Source organism: Drosophila mojavensis, unplaced genomic scaffold (assembly GCF_018153725.1).
Source record: "Drosophila mojavensis isolate 15081-1352.22 unplaced genomic scaffold, ASM1815372v1 contig_80, whole genome shotgun sequence".
Lineage (NCBI taxonomy): Eukaryota > Metazoa > Arthropoda > Insecta > Diptera > Drosophilidae > Drosophila > Drosophila mojavensis.
The window spans coordinates 14085016-14107223 of NW_025318906.1; the positions used below are offsets into that span (position 1 = coordinate 14085016).

The 22208-nt window shown below is 41.6% G+C and overlaps 2 protein-coding genes and 2 long non-coding RNA genes across 4 annotated transcripts; 2 read left to right on the forward strand and 2 right to left on the reverse strand.

The window, feature by feature from the left end:
- Positions 1 to 1232: 1232 nt before the first annotated feature.
- On the forward strand, positions 1233 to 1851 carry LOC116804100. Its single transcript, XR_004364124.2, has 2 exons — positions 1233 to 1570; positions 1628 to 1851. It is a non-coding gene; the product is annotated as an uncharacterized LOC116804100 (long non-coding RNA).
- A 6305-nt stretch (positions 1852 to 8156) lies between these two features.
- Positions 8157 to 9586, forward strand: LOC122757685. The gene is made up of 2 exons (XR_006357801.1): positions 8157 to 8599; positions 8699 to 9586. It is a non-coding gene; the product is annotated as an uncharacterized LOC122757685 (long non-coding RNA).
- Positions 9587 to 13977: 4391 nt separating this feature from the next.
- Positions 13978 to 15890, reverse strand: LOC6579851 (bromodomain testis-specific protein). Its single transcript, XM_002005688.4, has 2 exons — positions 15757 to 15890; positions 13978 to 15612 (listed from the first exon to the last, which is right to left on the reverse strand). The coding sequence occupies exons 1-2, from the start codon at positions 15757 to 15759 to the stop codon at positions 14047 to 14049; spliced, it is 1569 nt and encodes a 522-aa protein (XP_002005724.2). The 5' UTR covers positions 15760 to 15890; the 3' UTR covers positions 13978 to 14046.
- A 2923-nt stretch (positions 15891 to 18813) lies between these two features.
- LOC122757673 (putative uncharacterized protein DDB_G0290521) lies at positions 18814 to 19617 on the reverse strand. The gene has a single exon (XM_044010590.1). The coding sequence runs from the start codon at positions 19615 to 19617 to the stop codon at positions 18814 to 18816; it is 804 nt and encodes a 267-aa protein (XP_043866525.1).
- Positions 19618 to 22208: the final 2591 nt, after the last annotated feature.

The following is a 22208-nucleotide window of genomic DNA, read 5'->3' on the forward strand; positions in this document are numbered from 1 at the left end:
GCCGAGTTTTGCGAAAAAGTGCGAAAACTGTTCTAGGGAAAAAGAGTTTGCCCAGTTTATGACCCTTCCATATAACCCTTCCCTCTACATTTGGCATCTCATTACCATTGAGCAAAGTTTCTGGTTAGCCGATTTCTCAGAAAACAGCAAACGGCCAGGCAGACGAGCAGCATCAGTTCATCATCTTCTTCTTCTCCGGCTTCGTCTTCATTATCATTATCGAGCGGGACTGACGTGAGAGCTCAATCAATGTCTGCAGCGAGGCATTTGTCACAGGCATATGCAAAATGCAAAATGCGAAATGGAAAGGGAAACTGGAAAATGGAAAACTCTCAGCTGTGCTAACCCTTTGGCTGGCTGGCTACCTGGCGAGCTGCCAGCTCAAGTGCCGACTATCTATCTTTGATGTTGAGAAATTTCCCTTAAGTCTCATGCAATTAGCAATCAGCGCGCGCTCAGCTCTAAACACACTCTAAACACGGCTTTGTTTACTCGCAGCTCCTAGATAGGCCGAAACAGAAGCCGACAATCGACACTGGACAATGGACCATGGACAATGGACAATGGTCGTCCTGCCGTGCACAGGTTAACGTTTTGGTCCTTCAGTCGTTCCGCTCTGGCCATAAATTGTGCATTTGCAGGCACTCGACAAACTCTTTCGCAATGCACTGCTAATGGAACGGGGAATGGATATGGAAATGGAAATGAAAATGGGGAAGTGGAAATGCCAAAACCAAGCGGCAAGATGCATTGAGACGGCAGAGTTGAAAGGGCAACTATGAGATCTGCTGTAATTATATATTATTTAATGCACAAATATATATAAAGTGGGGTGTTCTTGTATATTATTATTTAATATTATAGGGTATGTGTAAAGTGGGCTATGCCTACCTGTTATTGTCTATATAAACTGTCAAATATTATATGTTTATATGCTTGATATTACCTATATAAAGTGGGATATATCTTGTTTGTTATAATATATTATTATTTATATATTAAGTGGAATATTTTTATATATTATTATATGCATCTGTCTAAAGTGTTTCCTGCTTGTTATTGTCCATATAAAAAGGGGTATTTCTGCCTATATCATTTCAGCCAGTATCCTCATATCTTATATGCTTAAATGTCTTAGACTTAGGGTTATATCCATTCAGCGAGGCTCATTAATTAATGTGATTTAATTTGCATATAAGTTATATATAAATTTCTTTCTCAAAAGGCAGAAGGAGGCGTGGCAGAGCCCAAATTCGACTAGAGCAGTCTCCCTTGATTCTTACGTCGTTCAGGAAAATTCGTATTTGGGCTACATATATACATACATCTATATATTTAGTTCATAATACAAAAACCATGGCAAAAGTTAAAATGTAGAAATATGATAAAACTAAAAAAAAAAAAAAATTTATTTTTTTTAAACAAAACCAAAAGCCAAAATCAAAAAGTTTTGAAAATGGGGCATGGAAAATTCGATCAATTTCCATATTTGCTGACAGTGAGATAAAGCGGTACGAACATGTTCAATCTTGTTCATTGGAGTCTAATCGAGGATTTCCTGTAATTCTAGGTGAGTAAATCATAAATTTGCTAATAGATCTCTTCTTATATATTTCTAATATTGCAGAGCTGCTAGACTCTCCTCTCACTGTTGCCCTCGCCCCTTTCTTTACGTTTTAGCTGGGACTAGCAATGTGGATCCTAAACAGCTGGACACAAATATACGAAATATCAGCGAATTTGTTAGTTTAATGTTGTACATATGAACAGGCCCGAATGGCTTGTGTGTTTGTTGATTGTGTTAGTGTATATGTGTGTATAAAAAACAAAAACAAAAAAATTGGAAATAATTAAAAACTGCTGCAACTAAACAAAATTAATAAAAAGTGCAACAAAACTGTAAAACCAAATATATAAGTGTGAGTTTATTTGTGTGAGTACGAGTGTCTGTGTGTGTGAGTGGGACAACATCACGAAAAGCAGAGGAATTGAAAACGTTGAAAATTTATCGCGCGCGTCATTTTGCTGCAACTTCTAATGTGTGAGTGTGTGTGCGTGCGCTTATGTGTGTGTGTGTGTGTGTGTGAGAGAGTATGGAAAGCAGCACGTAGGCATAGAACCGGAGCTGTGCCGCCGCACAGACAACGACGACGACGACGACGTCGTGTTGGCGTCGAGGGCAGAGCCGGTGGAATGGGCGGGGGAGAGGGAAGCGGGCATGGCCAGAGGAGGGCAGCGATCATTCGCGCTACGCATGGGTCATTGCACTTTTGCAGCGCGCACGCAGATACATGCACACACACGCACACGCACACACACACACGCACACATAGATAGAGATACACGCGGAGATAGCAAAAGGCAACATTTCTCGGCAGTTGTATAAAAAACGTACGAAAAATTAGGCGAAAGCAAGCAAAGAAAAAGAGAGACAGAGATAGAGAGATAGAGAGTGAGAAAGAGAGCACGAGTGGGGGTGGGGGAGGTTATATGAGCAGAGGCAGCCATAAATATTTGAAGCGCAGGCAGAAAAAAACACCATAACACAGTTACAAATACAAATGCACTTGGAAAAACAGAGAGAAACGAATGGAGTGCACCCCAAGCAGAAGCGGAAAGACTTCGAGAACTTTGTATGCAGCTTTAGAAGAGATTTCTGGAAAAGTGTTACGAAAGGCAGAGAATATATTGATATAAAAATATATATGTCAGATTAGTTCTATAGTGTTACTAATATATCTAGGTATATAAGCTTCTAATTGATGTGCTAAAAATAAGAATAAGAAAAGTAAAAAAGTAAAGGAAAAAAAAATTAATGAAATTATAGATAAATATAAAAAAATTAAAAATTAAAAATATGTCAAAAAATTCTAGTTTTAATACAATGTAACTTTAGAATTTTTTCTAAATGTAATATAATGTAAATATCGTATTTTAATTATACTTGTAAAATTGTAAAATAAATTAATATAAGTAAATACTTATCAATTTTCTTTTTTTTTTCATTTAATTAACTTTTCGTAACAAAACAATTTAACAATTTAATTGTTAACAAAAAATAAATAAAACAGTGCAATTTATAACCAGTATATATATTCCATACGTATTTCAGTATTTTAGTATTTTACTATTTTACTGCATTTTTTGTTGATTATTTAGATTATATAAAATTTATATTTTTTTAAGGCTTGCTCTTTTCTGTTTATTGAAATTCTAGAATCAAGTTCAAAATAATATTAAATAATATAATTAACAAAATTAAATAAAAAAAAAGGATAACAAATGTACTCGAATTGAATTTTATTTCTCACTTCAGTCGAAGCTTCACTCCCAACTTTTCGCTTAGTGTACGACGCACACACTGCGCATGGCCGTTGCATATGATGGACCGAGGCATTGTTGCATTGCTGCGTTAATGACGACAGCGACGTCGATGGCGACTGCGACTGCGACTGCGCGAGCAACTTTGACTTTGCACTGGGCGCCATTTTGTTGGTTTGCGCGTTAATTTCGCCTGCATTCACATGCGCACACACACACATACAGGCACACATATGCGCTTTCTAAAAATAGGGCCCACGCCGGCGTTTGCTTACACGTATGTACATATGTATGTCTGTATGTTTATTCATATATCAGCTAGTTATATGTATGTATGTATGTATGTATTTGCCCCTTCCATTGGCAATGCCATTTGTGCCGCCAACGCCACTCGAGTGTTGCAGTTGCAGTTGCCTTCGCCGTTTTGCTGCACATGTGGAAAACGAGGCACATTGAGCGAGTGAAGTACAGCAAGCGGCATGAACGGCGCATGGGGTGCGTTTTCCATGTTTTTACCAAAATGTAGTCTAAACTAGACACACACGCACACACACACACACACACGCACATTTCCCAAGCATTTTATTTTTAGCAATTTGAATGTGAACGAAATTATTTTCAAGTCCAGCACAATGGGAATTTATAGGGCTTGACAAAAAGAGCGGGAGGGAAGCAGAAGCAGAAGAAAGGGGACGGGGGCGTGGTTGCTCCTACATATATATACATGCATAGTTATGTGTTGCTTCAGCTAGAGCTGAACTTCATTTTCTAATACGAAATTTTTGCTTCCACGAGCTGAACTTACCTTCTTTGCAGGGTATTTCCAGTCGCTGTTGCTTTACAGTTGATTGTATATGTATGTAGACATATGTAGGTATGTATAGGCATGCATGTATACATGTATTTATGCTGCGTTTCTCGTTGCCTTTGCACTTGCACTTTGTAGCTGAATTTTGGCAAACTTTTTGTGATTTAGCCACGTGTCACGCTGTCTCACACTCATTTTGCACATTGTTCGGCATTGGTAAACTATTTGGACTTGGCTAATACACTGCGAATCCGCTGATGTTTTCGCGTACGAGCTCGCGACGTTGGCGCCATTATGAAGAATAAAACGAAAATTCTGTGCCGAGTTGAGGTTACGACGAGCTGCTTACAAGAATTGAGTTTTAGTTTTAGTTTTAGTTTTTCTTGGCTTGTTTATGGCTCGGACAGATCGGTCGACGGTTAAAGCTGACCTTGAGTAGACATAAAGTTACCAAGGGTCTGGGGGTCTAGGGGCTCTGGGCACTGTAATGGGTCGGATTGTTTGTCTGCCTGCCTGCTGGCCGACTAAATTTGTTTCTGTTTCTGGATGCCGTTGCTCAAAAAACTGAATGCTGAGCACAGCGACACAGAGAGGCGGTAAAAGCTCCCCAAATACGTAGGTCTATATACACGCATGCCGTGCTATATACTGGCCCGACTATATACAAGCAACTGACTCATGGAACTGAGCAAAAAAAAAAAATCAACCGAAATTTTTACATTACAACAACTAGTTATTTATGCTGGGAGCATGACCGGGAGGAGGTGGGGGGACAGCAAAAGCTCGCGGACAGCATAAAATTATCAAGCAGCCCTTTTTCAGAGCGGGAAAGAGAGAGAGGGAGAGGGAGAGAGATAGAGAGGAAGAGGCAGAGAGAGAGAGAGAGGGAGAGAACATTTAGATTGACGCTCTCAGAATTCTACGAAACCAAAAAGCATTTTGCAAATAACAAAAAAACAAAAATGAAAACAACAAAAATGGAAAAACAAGAACCGACATTTGGTCGCTGCTTTATCTGTAGAACTTTTCAGGGTCACTTAATTATTACACAATTTTTGTTTACAGCGAAAAATGAAAAAAATTGTTGTCGCTGGCAAAAAAAACTTAAGCTTTTTGTGTGTATGTCTGTATGTATATGTGTGTAACAGCGATTCTGTTGTTTACAACGAAAACAAATTTCATTAATTTTGTTGTTTTCGTCGTTTCTAGCTGTGCCAGGGCCAGCAAAAAAATACTATTGTAAGTGTGTGTATGTAAATACGGAAGATCTACTTCAATGCTAGAATACAGATGTAAATAAGTAATTGATTGACATTTATTGCGTTACAAATGTGGGAATGTAGTTCAAGGCGTTGTTTCCGCTTTTTCTGCCAGCTAATCGCAATTTTCTGCGCAATTTCTACCACCTACAACAAGAACAACAACAGACGCAACAAGTTACGTCAACAGCAATAGCCGGGCGGGGCATATTATGTGCTACTATAATAGACAGAAAGCACGTTAAAAAGCTAAAAAAAAATGCAGAGAAATAAAGCAAAAATAACAAAACACGAGCAGAAAACGCGACGCAGCGCCGTCCCTAAACTTGAACTTGAAATACGCGAAAACAAAATTCAAGAGCAAAATGCCGGCAAAAAAAACGCAAAAAAACAAGCCAATAACAATAACAAGTCTGCTCTCGCTAATAGTCGTCGACTATGCTATACCCTGTTCGAACTAAACGCATACATTCGAACAATATTTCCCACTTCCACATACAACTATTTCGCATTCATTTCATTATTTAAATGAATACCTTTAATGAGCTTAAATTTAAATTATGTTTTTTTAGCAATTTACCGCAAATGATTGCAACATCTTGTGACCTTAACCCTACCCGTTCACTCCTTCACTGCATAGGGTATGCAAAAATAACAGCTCTCTATCTTTCACTCGGCGGCACAGCCGATAGCAGCCGACGCTAACCGAACCTAGCCGAAGCTTTCAAATGCAAAATTGCGATTCGGCTCTCGCACTCGCGAATTTGCGAACCGACCAATCAGCTTAACTGGGAGCCGAAAGCTGTCGCTTTGTTCGCACACGCTATATGCATAGTAAGCATATGTACATATGTATATATTTCTGTGCATACATACATACATATGTATTTTCGCTCGCTTTTGCTTATTTTTGGCACAGATAAGTCGCCATTTTCGCGCAAAAACTTACTCAAAGCTGACGCCAGCTAGAAAAAACTTGTCGCTGCCTGGCGGCGTCGTTCTATTTATTTACTATTTACTGCTATTTCGCGTGTGTGTTGATTAGGTAAATTGAGCGAAGAGCCAGCAGAAGAACCACGTGTTCTTAGCTTGAGCAGAGCTTTCTGGAGAGCAAGCTGGAACGGGCTAGCGCATAAGTCTAGTTCGTGGGATAGTTTTATGTGGTAGGCGAGAGCTTGTTGTTTTTGTTTAATTAATATAAGTCTACACATATACATATACTATTTAATTATCTCTAATATATATGAATATTTAGTTATTATATTATAAATTGTTGATGCATTAGTTTCGCCATAATTATTATTAGAATGTATAATCTATTTTAATTCTCAACTCATAAATTAAATTTTTCTATCATTTTCATGTGCAAATATTTTGGCAGATCTCTTAACAGAGTTTTATGCGAAAATAGCTTTTTGCGTGCTTTCGCTAACAGTGCGGTTCATGTCTAGGCTGACAGAATTTATAAGAGTGACAAGCTCATAGAGATCAGTCTATGAAGAGCTCCAAAACAATTGGCCAACTGTCAATAATTGCTATATAGCCAATTGTTAGGGCCGCGTTATCCGCTTTCCCAAGCCATGCAACCTGCTGCATTACAGCTGCTGTCCTGCCCCCCTACTCCAACTCTTCGACTGACTTGCAACATGTTTCTATCCGCATCGTGTGACTTTTTCTTCAAATCAAAAAGTTAACTTTTCCCAGGGTCCCGCATATGTGCGTGTGCGCGTGTGTGCTGTGTGTGTATCCTGTTGCTCGTGTCCTGCACGCATACAGAAAACCAAATATAATAATAAGACTCCGCCGCCCCTGCAACAGAAGCAACAATCAATTTGTGCATTCGTTTTGGTTTTTGCCTGCTCAGCGATCTTTCCCTGTTTATATCCTTTATACGCTCTGTGTGTGTATGCGTGTGTGTGTGCGTGTGCGTCTGTGTGCCATAATTTCTCGTCATTCTCCTGGTGTTTTCTATTGTTGAATCTCTGTTGGGTTATTGAACTATTGATTCCCCTTGCATTTTATTGTTCGATTAGACGGCGCACAGGTGATAATTTTGTTGTTGTAGATTTGGCTGTTGCAACAAGTGAATGCAGCCACAATGTTAATCGCATTAATATACACCTTTGGCAAGCTTCTAGAATACAGTGTGTGGATAGATGGATGCTTTTACCTGTTTCTTTATCGCTGGCTCCCCCTAACTAATGCAATGCAGTTTGCTTAAGAAATTTTCACACATTTTTCAAACGTCTGAAAACGGCCAAACAACTAAGTCAACAATTGCACGGCAGGTAAGAGCCAACAACAGATACGGCAGCTCAAATGTTTGGCCAAGGTACGTGAAGATTCTGTTGGCCAAGTTCTTCTTCAGCTTCTTCTTCTTCTTCTTTTCAACAGGCGCAAATTATTTTGACAAGTGGCCGAAAAATTGTCGAGCATTGTTTAAGGAACTCTGTATGCACAGTAGAAGCAGTAAACACAACAACAACAACAACAATAGTAATAGCAAAAGCAAATGCAACAATAACAATATATTCTGTTGATTTGGCTGGGACGATTCTTTTTTTTTTTTTTCATTTTTGTTGAGTGGCAGCGGCTATTAAGCCAGACCCGAATCTTGGAGTGGCATAAGAGACGGAATGTCTCTGCTATTGAATAAATATTGCGGCTCATTAATTACAATCCAAATGCCACACACACACACACACACACACACACACACACACACACACACACACACACGCACATTAATAAATGTGTGTGTCCCTTTGACATTTGATAAATTTCATTTGCAATTGACATTAAATTCAATTGCAATTGCTATTGCACTAACATAGCAAACGCATAAATCGACTAAAGTTTCGTTTTCTGTCTCTTTTGCTCTTTCAGTAACAGAGCACACCAAATTTATTTGCCTCGACAAATGTAAAGTAAATGCAAATGCAATAACAGAAAAGCTTTATAGTCGCATCTCGCTCTCTCTGAGTGAACGAACAAATTCGCTCTATCGCATTTGTCTCTCTCCTCTCTTTAGCAATGCCTTGCCAAAAGCAACGGATCTTGTTTCGCACTTGTTTGCTGTACTCCCTTTGATTTAGTCGTTTGTGTGTATTGAATAGAACACTTGGAGTAGCTGCGATTGGAATATTTCGTATAACGGTTGCTGGGATTGTTTTTATAGTGGAATAAGCACATACGCAAGTCTGTCAGTAAGGTAAGGCGGCTGTTTATTTTGCATTTATGATTGTAAAGAAGAATTATTGTATATTGCATACATGTGTATGCACATGTTTCTGTGTGTGTGTGTGTGTAGTTGTGGTACAGTCGCTGCAGAGTCGTTGGTGCAGCCGGAAATCGCTAGCAATTGCACGTTCGGGTCTCCTGTGCGTGTCTTCCAAATTTTGTTTGTCTATGTTTCTACATTTTGGAAATGCGGCAACAGCAACAACAAGAACCACAACAACAACAGCAGCGGCAGAAGCAGCAGCAGCGCTGCGACTGTAGAATAACAAATAATTAGCATTAACCACGCAATTGACTGCAGTCGTGGCAGAGACTGCGGCAGAGGCAGCGGCAGCAAAAACGGCGATTTGAGTGCAATGTGCACAGCTCAAGCAGCATAAATATACGAAACGCACACACACACACACACACGCGTACACAAATAAATGCGTACAAGCATAGGCGAAGACGGAGACGAAGACCACGAAAACAGACGCGAACGCCAATCAAGCGAAGAACAACAACAACAACAGCGCAGCATAAGCAGCGGCAGCAGCAGCAGCAAAAGCAACAAAGATAATACATTTTTGGAAATGTCAACAAAACGAAGAACGAAAACAAATTGTGTAAAAGTAAAAGAAAATGCCAATGTTGTGTGAGGAGAGGCAAGCGCAAAAGCGAGTGCGAGCGAGAGCGAGTGCGTGAATGCGCCAGCATGGGACGTGGGCGCAGTGCTGCGTTTTATTTATTTATTTTTTTACTTGATCAGCGAACGCAAAGATGGCGGCGTTGGAGCTGCGCATACGAAAAGGCAATTGGTAAAAATGCAAATAATTGAAGAGTCGAGAATGCTAGTTCAATTTGACGTGTTCATTCGGACTTGTTTATGGCTTTCGAACTAGAACAGCTTAACTTAATTAGGTTTTATTGGACTCTATTTTTAATGGCAATTAATTACAAATATATTTATTAAGAATTCTATTAGTTTCTTTTTTAGCTCCACTCTTGAGTTCATTAACTTGTATTCGACAAAATAGCATGCATGTCTGTATGTATGTATGTATGTATATTTGTGGGAGTGTTTGTGTGTGTGCGTAGCTGCAGCTCGTTAATGCCTCATGTGGCGCAATGGCGGCCCTACGTCAACATAAACTGAAGTTTGTGCTGGTGTGCACGCCGACCAAAAAAAAAAAAAATAAAAAAAAATAAAAACAGACAAAACTCAAATGTGTGAGGGGCATTCAAATTAGAAGGCGATTGCATAATTGCCAGTCTGCCAGAATGTACTCACAATATGCCTTATTGACTGTGTCTAATTCAACCACAAAGGTCAACAAGTCACAACAATGATCGTCGGAGATCTGCTGACTGACACACGTCCAGCATACGGCGATCCGGCAAATAAAGGAAGCCCGAAAACGAAAGTGAAAGGACATCGCGTCGAGTCCGAGTCGCAAGGACAATAGCGAACGTCTGACACACGTACAAGCCAAGCCAAGCCAAGCCGAGACAAAAGACAATAGAGAATCGATCTCCTTGGGCATGGCAGAGAATAGCACGCAGAAATGCGACAATTCAAACATATTTCAAGTCAAAAAAATAAAATAGAAAAAAAACTGCCAGGCTATCTATTGTAATTGGATCCTTTTCGAGATCCTTGCGCGTGTGAAGCACGACGAGTGCGCGTTTTCATTTCATTTTGGCTGTTGTTGTTTCTATTCAGTTTCTATTGTTGTTGTTGTCTTGTTGTTTATGGTGGTGCCGCTGTCGCGTAAAAAATACCCAAACCGTAACCTATCCCTCGTCCCCGCGCCCCCCGTCCACTGCGCTCACACTATCTCTGGCCCTTATTTGATGAGATGTCCTCTGGTGCATACGGGTCGCCAACGATGGCGTCTAATTTATGCCAAATATGAGACTCGTTATATATAAAACACAAACATATGATGGAAATAACATTGAATGTTTGTTCTCTGTGAAATTTAAGTGAGGTTTGGATATTATATAACTCGGTTTTATTTGAGTCTATAAAGAATATATCAATAGACGATATATGACGGATCTGTTTTATTTGTCTGTTGTAGCTCTGCACAGAGTTTTTATATGTTGCATGTTGCATATTACACGTTGCATATTGTTGGAAGAGGTTGTATTTGATGCCAGCACAGGCGATAGACATATCATTACTGTAGTTTTTCATGAAACTTTGTTATGTTGCATGTTGCATATGTTTCATATGTTGCATATGTTGCTTGTTATGTAAAGTCAACTTTTATTGCCGTCTATAACGAAACTTTCTTTTACAGAATTATCCCTCCTCATTAGACTTTTTAGAGCATTTTGAATGTTGCATGTTGCATATGTTTCTTTAAAGCTTTTTGCTTAATATACACGATTCATTTATTTCATTATTCAGCCAGCTCATCTTTAGACTTTTGTTGTTTATCTATTGCAAAGGGTTTCCTGTGTTGCATATTGCCTGTCCTTTACCATAATTTATGAATCAGCTTGTTTCTGGCGGAGTTGAAAGGATATCTAATCTGCCCTGAACAAATATTTATGCTCATATTCCATATTCATATATTTGACTACAGTCGCGCTGGCGATAAGGAATCTATTTGATAAGCAATATAAACCTAAAAACTTGCAGCTCCTTGGTAAAAAACATATAAACATACATGTGCTACATATGTGTGTGTGGTTCTCTCTATAAACATCAATATGAGGAAAAAATAAGTAAAAATGTGGCAGTTGTGCTGAACCGACTGCATGATACTCGTTTGCATAAAAAATCAGCTCAATTTATAGTTGATAGGATCTATGTCAACTCTTATTAGCTAAATGTGCTTAAATTTCGATGACTTTTGCTTGAAAACTAAAGCAAAGACAATTTTTTTTTTCGATTTGCCAGCTCCAAATGTAAGATTATATAGAGACTTAGCTGTAAAGGTCATTCAACAGAGACAACAATTGCTAAATCTTGTCACTTTAGCTCTAGACATGATTTGCCACGCCCACACATATTTGAAATCAGTTTATAGAGCAGCTTATGTTGTCTTACTTTTATCACTGTAATATTTATAGTTTTCCAAGCCTCGTTTAATGTAGCTCTAAGAGCTCATTAAATTAATATTGCTATATAAATACACTGAATCTAGCTTATTTATATAAATATTAAATATTTATTTTGTCATAATCCCTGTAGGCGTATTCAAAAGATCAGTAAACTTTATAAAACGTAGCAAGCTTCTCGCTATACGTCAACATGCGAACGAACAGTCATCACTGCAGAAAGCCAATATGCTCACTTTGCAGATTGTCAGCATGTACAAAAAAAAGGCGCGGAATGCAAACTGGGGGGTGGCGTGGTGTGGCGTGGCGTGGCACAACAGCCACGACTTTTACGGCCTCTGTTGCAGCTAAGCTTTGGCTTCGTCTTTGCTTTTGCTTTTGGTTTTGCTTTTGCTTTTACGCTTCAACCCCTCGGACAACGGAACATAAGCGGAGTAGGGGTAGAAGGAAAATAGGAAAACAAAAAAATTTGCATGCTGCTGCAAAATTACTAGATACAGAGAAACGTGCATGAATGTGTGCGTATGCGTGTGTGTGTGTGTGTGTGTGCGTACATGCCACACGCAACGTACTCCACATTTACTATGTATGCGTAATAATGTCTTTGCCGAGTGCGAGGCAGGGCTGAGGCAGGGTGTGACGGGCGAGTGTATTTGGGGTGTTTTCGATAAGTACTTTACGAGACACAACCCTCGTTTTGCGGATTTTTTTATGGTTTTGCCCAAAAGGAAGCCAACAACAACAGCAACAGCAACAACAACGACAACAACAACATGCATCAAAGTTCATACTTTCAATTCGCCCGGGTGGTTAGGGCTGTGCATATCTAGAGTCCATAACGGTGGTTGCTCTCACCTCAGCCAATTTCTAGTTCCTGTTCCTGTTCCTATTTTTGCTATACCCATTTCTCCGTCTCCTGGTTTTGCCCCCTGTCAGAGCAGCGCTGCGCATTGGCTGATGCTTGCAATTTTATGGCCATGACGAAGGTTCGATCGGAGTTTTGGCAAATGCAATTGGCGATTTTGCAAGTTTTCGCTTTGGTGGTTGTAGCAGAGTGGCACGCCAACGGGTGGTTGGAACAGAGCGATGGGAGGAGCTCTACGGGCCAAGTTGAAGTCCAAAAAGTTGCGGATTTTCAACAGAAAATGGCGAAAATCGCAGCTAAATCTGTGTAAAAATGATCAAGCCAAGGGAAGTGCGGAGCAAAGAGAAGAAGACAAAGTTCTAATGGAAATTAGATAAAAGATATTTGCCTGCCATAAGCTCAAGCGAATCCGGTAACAATGGTACGCCAGAGGTTCCTTTGCTTACCCAAAAGAATTTGCATATTATTCGCCTCGTCCTTACGATCGGGCAAGGAAATTATGTAAATTAAGTAAATCAATCGAGAGCTAAATGAATATCGATCAAAATTGATTTGTTGCCCGTTGCGATGCAACCCAAACAGAAGAAGCCTTACACACACACACGCACACACCTCTATAGAGAAATACCTGAAAAAGTGAGCAAAGGCTGCCGAGCCAAGGAGTTGAGAGCGTGAGAAAGTTTTCTCAATGTTTTTGCACGCATAATTTACATAATTTTGCCTGGCCAAATAGTCGAGAGACAGACAGACGGACGGACGCATTGCTATTTCCCAATTCCATTTACGATCTTATGCAAATGAGCGCTGTTGTTGTCCCTGTTCAACCCCCCGGCCGGCAATGGGCTGCGCCGAGCGTGCGAGCGTGCCAGCATGCTGAGAGCTCCGGTACGGGCGCTAGCGCCGTCCACTGTGCGCATAATTAACCCCTGCCGTTCGTTGATTGTCTTCGGCCTGTCTTCTGTCGTTCGTCGTCTGTCGTCTGTCGTCTGGTTTTTCCTTCTCTTATGAGTTTTCAACGATTTTCCTAATTTCACTTTCGTTTCGTTTTGCGTTTAGCATTTCGCATATGCAAATTAGGATCTTTTTTTTTTTTTTTTTTTTTTTTTGTAGGAGCATTGGCAACCCTTTTTCCTTTTCGCCAAAGTGAAAAATCTCTGCTGTTTATGCAAATTTGTGCACTCTGTGGGCTCGGAAAACCTTGATCATCTTTGTCGCTCCAATTTCCGAGTCTCAATTCGCCTGGGTGTCAGGTAGAGCTAGACCTATGCGCATCGTGAGAAACTGCACGGCATTTGCATAATTTTTCGTGAAAATTCGCTCGACTACGTGATCGCTGTATAGACAGCCGAGATGCAGAGATGCGAGGATGCGCTTTACAGAGATTCCCCCAGTCGCAAAAAAACAAAACTAGGAAAGGAAAAGGAAAAGGAAAATAGATGTGTCAATAGCTCTGCACGTCGAATCTTCACAAATTTATTTCAATCAGAATGCAAATGTCTCGTTTAGGGCAAGGATGGGGTAATCGGGGAACGGGTGGTCGAGGGCTCGCTGCTTGACTCAGTGTTGCTGCTCGTGTCGGTGTCGCTGCTGGAATCGCTTTCGGTGCTGCTATCGTTCGACTTGCCGGCACCTGTTTCCAGTTCCTGCTGCTGCTGCGAGTTGGAGCCGCTGGCGCCCTTCTTGGTGGAGAAGCGTGCCCGCTTCCTGGCCGGGGCGGTGGAGCGGACGCGCAGACGATGTGTGTACTTGCGTCGATTGCCATTCAGCACCTGGTTGATGCTCTGCAGCCGGTTCTCGAGGCAGCGCTGCAGATTCTCCTTCTCGGCGGGCTTCATGTTCCGCAAATTGAGTTTGGTGTGCGGGTGCATGGCCTTCTTCATCAGGTTTAGGGTGACGGCGTTAAAGTTCTTGATATCGAACCATTGCAGGTCCGTGTTCTCGGGCGATATATCCTCCCTCTGGGCAATGACGTGCATTATTTCCATCTTTGTGCTCAGCGGCAGCATCAAGAACTGTTGCTGGATGGTGCGACGTTCGGCTTCGCTGACGTAAGCATATTGCTTCTCGTTGTCCTTGACAGCGGACGAGTGGGAGCTTTTGCTCTTGGCGCGCTTCTTTTCGCGTTCGGCTGCCACCATTTTCTTGATCCTTGCGTACTCCTCCTCCTCCTCCTCCTCTTCCACGCGGCAAGCATCCAGTTTAGCCTTAAGTCGCTCCACCGTGGCATCCAGACAATCCACCAGACTGTCCTCCCATTTCATGGTCTGTTGCTTTCGCTCCAGTCGCTTGTCATCGTCGTTCTTCTGCAGCAGATAGAAGAGCTGGCTGAGCTCCTTGTGCTGCGTGTGGTACGTGATGTTGTCCAGGGACTCCTGGTATATGCCTTCATATACACCCTTTGCCCGATTTCGCGACTGCAGCAGCATGAGATCCAGCTCCAAGTGGAAGTCCTCGTGTATCTTGAACTGGTGCTTGCTCAGCTTCTTCGACACCCCGCCCAGCTTCTCCTTGAATAAGTCACGAAGATCGGCATCCGAGTGTTCGGTGTTGGATGCCTGCAGCTTCTTCAGCTGCTCGCGGCATTTGCGCTCGATGAACGCTGTGGTCTTCTGGTTGTTGCGCGGGCTGCAGGGCGCGCGCGGATCTCGGTTGCAGGAGACCTCAAGGCCTTCGGGCATATCCTTGAGGACTCGCAGAAAGAATCGCTCCAGCTTCTGGCCATTGCGATAGACGATATCGCCGGGTCGATTGAATGTATAGCAATTTCGTAACATCAGCCTAAAGTCCGCAATCAAATCATCGACACTCTGATAATAGAGATTCTGTAGACGCTTCACAATCGTGCCCACGTCCATGGGGCACTGTATAATCGTGTAGTAGGTGGGCACCTGCAGGGCCTCCGAGTCGACGGGCAGCATGAAGTCCAGGGCGAACGGCTTGGAGGGCAGCTCGTCCAGCAGATGCTTCCTCATGTAGTGCATCTTGTTGGTGTAGACGCCAACCGAACCAACCAACGGGATCACATCTGGCTGAACGCGATTTGGTATTTTCAGTTTGATCAGAAGCGACTTTTGTGAATGAATATTAAAAAAATTTAAATTATTCAATTATTCAAATATTATTATTATTATTATTATTTTTTTTTTGTGTTTTTGCTTTTAGTTTTTGGTAAAAATTATTGCAAATATGCTGAAAAATTATTTAGTACTTACCATGATGCGTTTTCGGTGCTAGGATAACGGATCCTTTTGGAGACAGAGAAGACGATGATGATACAAGTCCCAACAGTCTCAACACCCGATTGACTTCTATCCATTTGAAAAAACCTTCAGCTAGCTCGAGATATGTACAAATCATTTTTGACAGCAATGGCAAACTTGCTGAGTAGTGTTGCGAACCTGTTTCGGCTTGTGCTGATGGTGCTGGCTCCGCCGCTGCCTGCCAGTGTTGTGTAATGTGCGCGCATTTAATATTCGCCTGGGCAAAAATTGAAAAAGCCGAAGGAAACGCACTCTATAAATAGAACGCAAACTACGAGCCACAATGGGCTGCGACACTTCAAAGCGGCCAGAGCCACCCACAGATGCTCCGCCTGAGCTACGTCCGCATCCTCATCCACATCCACATCCACATCCACATCCTCATCCTCCAGTGAGCTCCAACCGCCCTTGTCTAATATTTTGCACCACTTCACACGCAGCCGCCCGCCTGCCCGCCTGCCTGACTGCCTGGCTGACTGCCTCCTGCTGCCCCGCCTCCTGCCACTCGGCAATGGGACATAAAAACTGTTTTTTGCAATTTACATGAAACATTTTTATCACCCTCAGCCCTGGCACGGGACATTATGGCGCATCCATTCTATTAGTCGACCATGGCGCCCAAAGCACACACAACATGCTTTTCCTATTTACACACACACACACACACACACACACACTTGGGCCTTCATTCGACTCTCTGATTACCTTCACATGTTAGCGCCCAGCACATATTTTCTTGCTGCGTCTTTTTGCGACACTTAATTACACACGCATTCGCTTCACTCCACTTAGCCAGCGGCTGGCACGCCCCCGCCCGACCCTGCCCGCCACCCCCTTGGCTAAAATAGTCTAAAATATATGCATATATATGTGAGTGTATGTGTATCTATGTATATTCGCCCATTCGATGACAAGTGTACAGTCCTGCCAAATTTTCTGCTCTGCTGGGATAGCGTCTGCGTTTTTTTTTCTATTTTCTATTTTTTTTCTATTTTTATTTTTTTCACAATTAGATAGTCTCGAACGCAATCAGAAATGCCAGCAACGTAGCTGCAGCGGCAGGTAGTTTCGTAGCTAAAGGTGTCAATGTTGCCTTATCATGCCGACCCCTGGCTAGAAGTGCCTCGTCTCGTCCCATAGCGTTCTCGTCCTCGTCTCTGGCTTCGTCTCGCCCTGGCACTGACCCTGACCCTGACCCCTACCCCTACCCCTACTCTGATCCTGTCCAAGTCTTTTCTTTCCTTAATTTTATCTTTGACGGCGATTAATGCGAATAAATTTTATAGTTGAAAATGAGAATGTGCACTGGCCGCTGCGTCCTTTGTCTGCCCCTCTCCCTCTCTCTCTCTCGCTCTCTCTCTATCTGCCTGTGCGTGTGACTGCATGTGTTTTCTTTTGCGTTCTTTTTTGGCCACTGTTATTCTTTTTTGTTGACTTTGTGCCTTTCTGTTGTTCTTAGGCCGAGTTAGTTGAGTAAGTATGTGACTCTTACAGATACCCTGTAGGAATTGTGGAAAGGGGTATAAATTGCAAATTTTTAATAAAATTAAACAGAATGGGCTTATATCAAAATAAAAATAAATAAATATTTTATTAAAATTCAATTTTAAGTAAATATATACATTAATATTGAGAATAGATACATTTTATAATATTTAATAAATATAATTTTTTTTAATTTTAAAAATCTAATGTATTTATTAATATTAATACAATATTTAAAATACATACATTTTATATTTTTAAATAAAATTGACTAATCTTAAAATTGAAAACTTATACTTTATTGAAATAAAATTTTAAGTAGACATTTACATAAATATTAAAAATACATTAATTTTATTTTAATAAAAAATTGACTAATATAAAATTAAAAAATTCATATTTTATTAAAATAAAATACTTGGTAAAAACATATATTGAAAAATATATACGTTTTAAATATTAAATATATTAAATAAAATTGACTAATATAAAACATAAAATTGCCAAAAATTATTATTATTATATATTTCAAATTATTATTATTTGTCTTTAATTCCGGAATACAGTAAATTACAAACATATTTAAAAAACAAAACTTTACTTGATTGTAGAAGAGTAATATATTTATACAACTATTTTATTCAGATTATTGGGAGATCTGGGAGATATATTTACATACATATTTTATTTAAGATCATTTCATTTTAATAGAGGATACAAAATATATATATTTGTTTTACTGATATAATATGCTTATATAGTACTTGTATATCTGCTCTAGCATTCTCTGTGTACAGGGTAATTGCTAGTTGTGCATGCCCTCACTCAATTTGTGTTTGCGTTTGTGATCGGCACCTGCACAATCGCATTTGCTGTCCCATACTTTTCTATTTCCATTTTCCATTTCCATTGCGCGATCTTGCAACTTGAGAGAATTGCCACTTGGTCGCTGACTCAGCATCTCGATGCGAGATGGAGTGGCGGTAGTGAGGGGAGGGAGGGATCATCAACTGGCATCTGTGTTTAGCTCTGCCTCCACAATTAGGCAGGGCACGCAACAGCCGCAGCAGCAGCAGCGGCAGCAGCAGCAGCAGCAACAGGCAACTGTTAAGGTGCGACAGGTACAGGCTGTACTCGAAACTGGTTTGCAGCTACCCTCGTTGCAAGTCCGCGAGCCAGTTGCCCCGCTCGCCGATTTCCCCCCTCTGTCTGTCTGGCTGTCTGTGGCTAGTCCATTTGCGCGGCCATTGTTTGCGATGTGTTAACCTTAAGCGATTCCTGGCAGGTTGTTGCTGTTGTTGTTGTTATTTTTGTTATTGTTGTTGTTGGCCATGGCAGCCGTCGTTGTTCGCATGTGACTTTTGGGTTTGGCTTCGATCTTTGATTTTGATATAAAAAGGGGAATAAGAATAAGAGAAAAACAAAAATCAAATGCGTAGACAATGCAGCGTTGTGTTAACTGTGGGAACGCCGCGAATCCTGTGCAGGACAATGGCAATTGCAGCAGTTGCATTTTGATAGCGATCAACGGGGCACAGCATGACAGCCAAAGATGCAGGTTGCACTCGCCTGACAATCCTGGGATCCTTTCGCTAGACTGAGCCGGCCAGACTGAGCTACGCCAGGGCTAGCAGAAGAGCTGGAGTCGGAGAGGGAGTTAGAGTAGAAGTCAGAGAAGATGTCAGAGTAGGAGTCAGAGAAGGAGTTAGAGTAGGAGTCAGAGAAGGAGTCAGAGTCAGAGAAGGAGTTAGAGTCAGAGTAGGAGTCAGAGAAGGAGTGAGAGTAGGAGTCAGAGAAGGAGTCAGAGAAGAAGTCAGAGAAGGAGCCAGAGAAGGAACCAGAGAAGGAGTCAGAGTCAGAGAAGGAGTTAGAGTCAGAGTAGAAGTCAGAGTGGGAGTCAGAGTCAGAGTAGGAGCCAGAGTAGGAGTCAGAGTGGGAGTCAAGAATAGGAGTCAGAGAAGGAGTCAGAGAAGGAGCCAGAGAAGGAGCCAGAGAAGGAGTCAGAGTCAGAGAAGGAGTTAGAGTCAGAGTAGGAGTCAGAGAGGGAGTGAGAGTAGGAGTCAGAGAAGGAGTGAGAGTAGGAGTCAGAGAAGGAGCCAGAGAAGGAGTCAGAGAAGGAGCCAGAGAAGGAGTCAGAGTCAGAGAAGGAGTTAGAGTCAGAGTAAAAGTCAGAGAAGGAGTGAGAGTCAGAGAAGGAGTCAGAGTAGAAGTTAGAGTGGGAGTCAGAGTAGGAGTCGGAGTCAAAGTAGGAGTCAGAGAAGCAGTCAGAGAAGGAGACAGAAAAGGAGTTAGAGTAAGAGTCAGTGTCAGATTAGGAGTCAGAGTCATAGCCATAGCTGTATACAGAAAAGCTAGAAAAAAGCGAGTCGAACACGACCCTCGCTGCATTTTCGATTCATGGGCGCGTTTGGTGGTTCAATGACCCGCCTGGGCGATAAATGTTGCAATTGCAATTCAGATACAGAAACAGCTACAGCAACAGCCACAGCAACAATGCGTAGCTTAAACAAATGTAGCCGAAATGGGGCGCCCGCATCTCGGCCAATCAAAAGAAAATTGATTGAGAAATTGTGAAAATTGTAATTGAGGAAAATGTGAAAACAGCGCAGCGGCAGCAGAACGACACGCGGCGTAGCGTTTCGCTGCGTTTGTTGCCGAAACTCTCACAATTAAATAACAAACAAATTTCTGCCAATTATTTGACATTAATTATGAGTCGATGAGGGCCAGCAACTGGACCTTCAATTCGAGAAGTTCCTATAGATGTTCGACCCCTGCGCCCTGAGTTTGCTTTCACCTCGAAGGCGTCCTGTCAACACAGAGATATGAATATGAAAAGATGCTGGTTGGCTTGGGTTTCCAATCGCCTTGCACGTTTTGCATTTTCCCGAAAACTCTCTGTGAACTCTTTGAAGCGTAGCTGGCTAGGGCGCTAAAAAAACAACAACAACAACAAAGCGTCGAAGAAAATGCCACGCAAGTCATTGACTCTGCAGCTCCATCATCAAAACTATCTGCATGCGCGGTGCAATGGCCGGTGACGATGTGGACCACAGCTCCGGCTGGCCCAAAACGCCAATCGACCAAGAAGTTTTTCTGCTCTGACCCTCTCCAGCTCCCGCCTTGGCCCCGCCCGCAGCGCGCGATCAAGTTTTGCGTCAGGCAATTAAGCCATGACAGCAACTGCGACTCAGAGTCCGAAGCCGAGTGCGAGTCCGAGTCCGAGGCGCGGCAATGCAATCAGAAGAAGGTTCGAGGAAAGCAAAAACCTCAAAATGAAACATTTTTCAAAAAAAAAAAAAAAAAAAAAACCAAAACGAAGAAAAACGCATTTAAACGAACCAAAAAAAAAGTTGGTTTTTTAATGCGCAAAGCGCTTCAAAATGTGTTGCGGCTACCTGTGCCCAGCGCGATCCCCAAGCCCAGAGGCTGCAACAGACGCAAAAAAAAAGAGAAGACGAAGAGGAGAAACTGAAACAAAAACAACAAGAAAATCATAAAAAACGATCATCAGAGCGTCGGGGCGAGTCGTGAAAATGTGTTTTTCTAAAGTCAAGCGACGTCGCCTCGCTCAGATTTCATATCTGGGATTACACAGTTAATGCATTTGCTTTGACCTGACCTCGGCGACGCGTCGAACCCTTCGATTAGTGCTGCGCCAAAAGAGGATTTGATACAAATATATACACACATACACACACACACACACACACATGCATATGTATAAATTTTTATTCTGATTGTCAACTAGTAGGCGGGCTGCATAGAAGAGTTCTCGATCTGCAGCGCGAGATAAATTTATGGCCAGAACCTGTTTTATAGCCAAAAAATATATAGAAAGAGGAAAAAAGCGAACGAACAATGAAAATGAAATGCATAAACGTAAATCTCACAGCAGGTAGTCCACCTTATATTACCTGAATATTGGCTCTTCTCTCTCAGATATGTGAGGAAGATGGCGACACGCAACACGCAACCTTATGGATGGTGGGATGGATGACTTGGCTTTGGCCAAAAAAGGCGACGCCACATATTGGGCACTCAGGTTACGTCTAATGCAATTGCAGCCAAGATTATGCACATGATAATGAGCCGAAAAGGGTTTTCATTTTCATGCGCTCGACTGGCGGCGTGGGCGATCCGCTTTCAATTTTCCAGTGCCCTTTGTCGAAAAGGGTTCGATTGATCATCCGATTGACTGGCTGATTGACTGACGGATCGTTTGTCTTTGGGGTAGTGCACTTGCGTGGAAATGCAAACATTTGCATGATATCCTTTGTAGGTGTGGCATGAGAGATGCTCCTCTTGCTCCTTGCGGTTGCGTTTAGTGTGTGAAAATTGTTTGCCCTATTATGATTTTCCCTTTTATTTTTTGTTTTTTTTTTTCTTGTTGGTTTTTTGTTTGTGTGTTTTTCGCAGCATTTGATTGCAAACCAGCAGAATTTGTGCGCCAATTGAGTTTTCCTCATTCCCATTCCTTTTTTTAGCTGGCTGTAAATTGAGTGAGCTGCGGGTCAAAGGTCGCCTGCTTTAGATAAGAATTAACAATTGGCAAAGCCGCGGGCAGTTTTCTTGCGGATCTGTTAAATTATTGTCGGATCAATTGGGCGATAAGCGCGAAAAATCTGTGAAAAACTAAAAGCAAATAGAAAGCTGTACAAAAACTCTCGCTGATTATTAACCCGTTGCATGTTGCATTTGTGTAGCTCGGAAATTAGTAATTTATTTCGTTTTGTTATTTTTTCCGCTTTTTTTTTTTTTTTTTTGTGTTTTGTTCATGCTCAAATGCACCAATACCAACACCGGCGTAGCACTTATCGCAAAACAACAACAAAAGCAATAACACCATCTGAAATGCATAGACAACACCGAAAAAGTTCATTGACTTTCGCATACGAACGGAACAGCAACAACAACAA

Coding starts and splice junctions, on each gene's coding strand:
- LOC122757673 (XM_044010590.1), bottom strand. CDS start 19,617: ATGACTCTGACTCCTAATCTGACACTGACTCTTACTCTAACTCCTTTT.